Here is a 1,367-nt window from a genome sequence, read left to right on the forward strand (position 1 = left end):
CCCTCCCCCTGGGAACTCCTCGCCCTCCCTTTTCCCATTTTCCGCTGCTTTTCCCGGGGGGGAAAAAGGGGGATTCCGACGTCCCTCCGGAGCTCTCCAGGTTTCCCGGGCGGCTTTTTCCTGACGAATTCCTTGTTTTTCCCTGCTCCCAGAAGTGCCTGAGCCGGGGGGAGCTGCAGGTGTCCCTGTCCTACCAGCCCGTGGCGCAGAGGATGACTGTGGTGGTGCTGAAGGCCCGGCACCTGCCAAAGATGGACATCACCGGCCTCTCAGGTAGAAGCTATTTTCTCCAGCTTGGAATTTTTCTTTGGAAACCCCCCCCCGCCCCACTACTTCCCGACCTCCAGGTTCACCCTGTTCCCGTTTGAGCCGTGGGAATTCCTGGGTTTGCCTCCTGAACTCCTTGTGGGGGATACAGAGCGTTCCCGCTGGTTCCTTACGGACAATTTAAGGATGAAAATCACTTTTAGGGAGAATCCCAGGATCCCAGAGAGGTTTGGGATGGAAGGGACCTCAAAGATCATCTTGTTCCAAACCAAAATCCACTGGGATTTGAGCTCCTAAAACCGTCACACCCAAAATTCAGTGGGTTTGGAGCTCATAAAACACCCAGTCCCAAAATCCAGTGGGATTTGAGCTCCCAAACCTCTCACACCCAAAATCCAGTGGGATTTGAGCTCCCAACCCCCAGATCCAAAGTGCCCGGACAGGGGGTTGCACCCAAATCCTCTCCCTGTTCTGGGAGAACAAAGGGTTGGAGATTCCCAGGTTGGTTTGGGAAAGGCAGGGTTTTCCAAAGGCCACCAGATCTCCCTCAGGGTGGATCCAGGACGGGCTGGATCCGTGGGATGAGAGCATGGGATCCACGGGCTGGAGCACGAGGATTCCGTGGGATCCTAGCATTGCTGGATCAGGATGGGGTGGCCCAGCAGGAGCAGGGAGGGGGTTCCTGGCACCATCCCATGGGATCCTGGGCTGGATCAGGGCTGGGAGGGGATTCCTGGCACCATCCCATGGGATTCTGGGCTGGATCAGGGATTGGAGGGGGTTCCTGGCACCATCCCATGGGATCTTGGGCTGGATCAGGGATGGAAGGGCATTCCTGGCACCATCCCATGGGATCCTGGCATTGCTGGATCGGGAATGGGGTGGCCCAGCAGGAGCAGGGAGGGATTTCCTGGCACCATCCCATGGATTCCTGGCATTGCTGGATTGGGGATGGGGTGGCCCAGCAGGAGCAGGGAGGGATTTCCTGGCACCATCCCATGGATTCCTGGCATTGCTGGATTGGGGATGGGGTGGCCCAGCAGGAGCAGGGAGGGATTTCCTGGCACCATCCCATGGATTCCTGGCATTGCTGGAGTGGG

General features: G+C 57.9%; 1 protein-coding gene across 1 annotated transcript in view; it reads left to right on the forward strand.

Annotated features, from left to right (window-relative positions):
• Window positions 1–1,215, forward strand: part of SYT11 (synaptotagmin 11) — a gene marked incomplete at its 5' end in the record, with an annotated part of 8,674 nt that extends 7,459 nt beyond the window's left edge. Inside the window, one exon of the mRNA XM_017808405.1 lies at window positions 153–1,215. Coding sequence (XP_017663894.1) covers window positions 153–368 — 216 coding nt within the window. The remainder of the gene's footprint in view (window positions 1–152) is intronic.
• Window positions 1,216–1,367: the final 152 nt, after the last annotated feature.

The sequence above is a fragment of the Lepidothrix coronata genome, unplaced genomic scaffold, assembly GCF_001604755.1.
Source record: "Lepidothrix coronata isolate B3197 unplaced genomic scaffold, Lepidothrix_coronata-1.0 Scaffold23, whole genome shotgun sequence".
Lineage (NCBI taxonomy): Eukaryota > Metazoa > Chordata > Aves > Passeriformes > Pipridae > Lepidothrix > Lepidothrix coronata.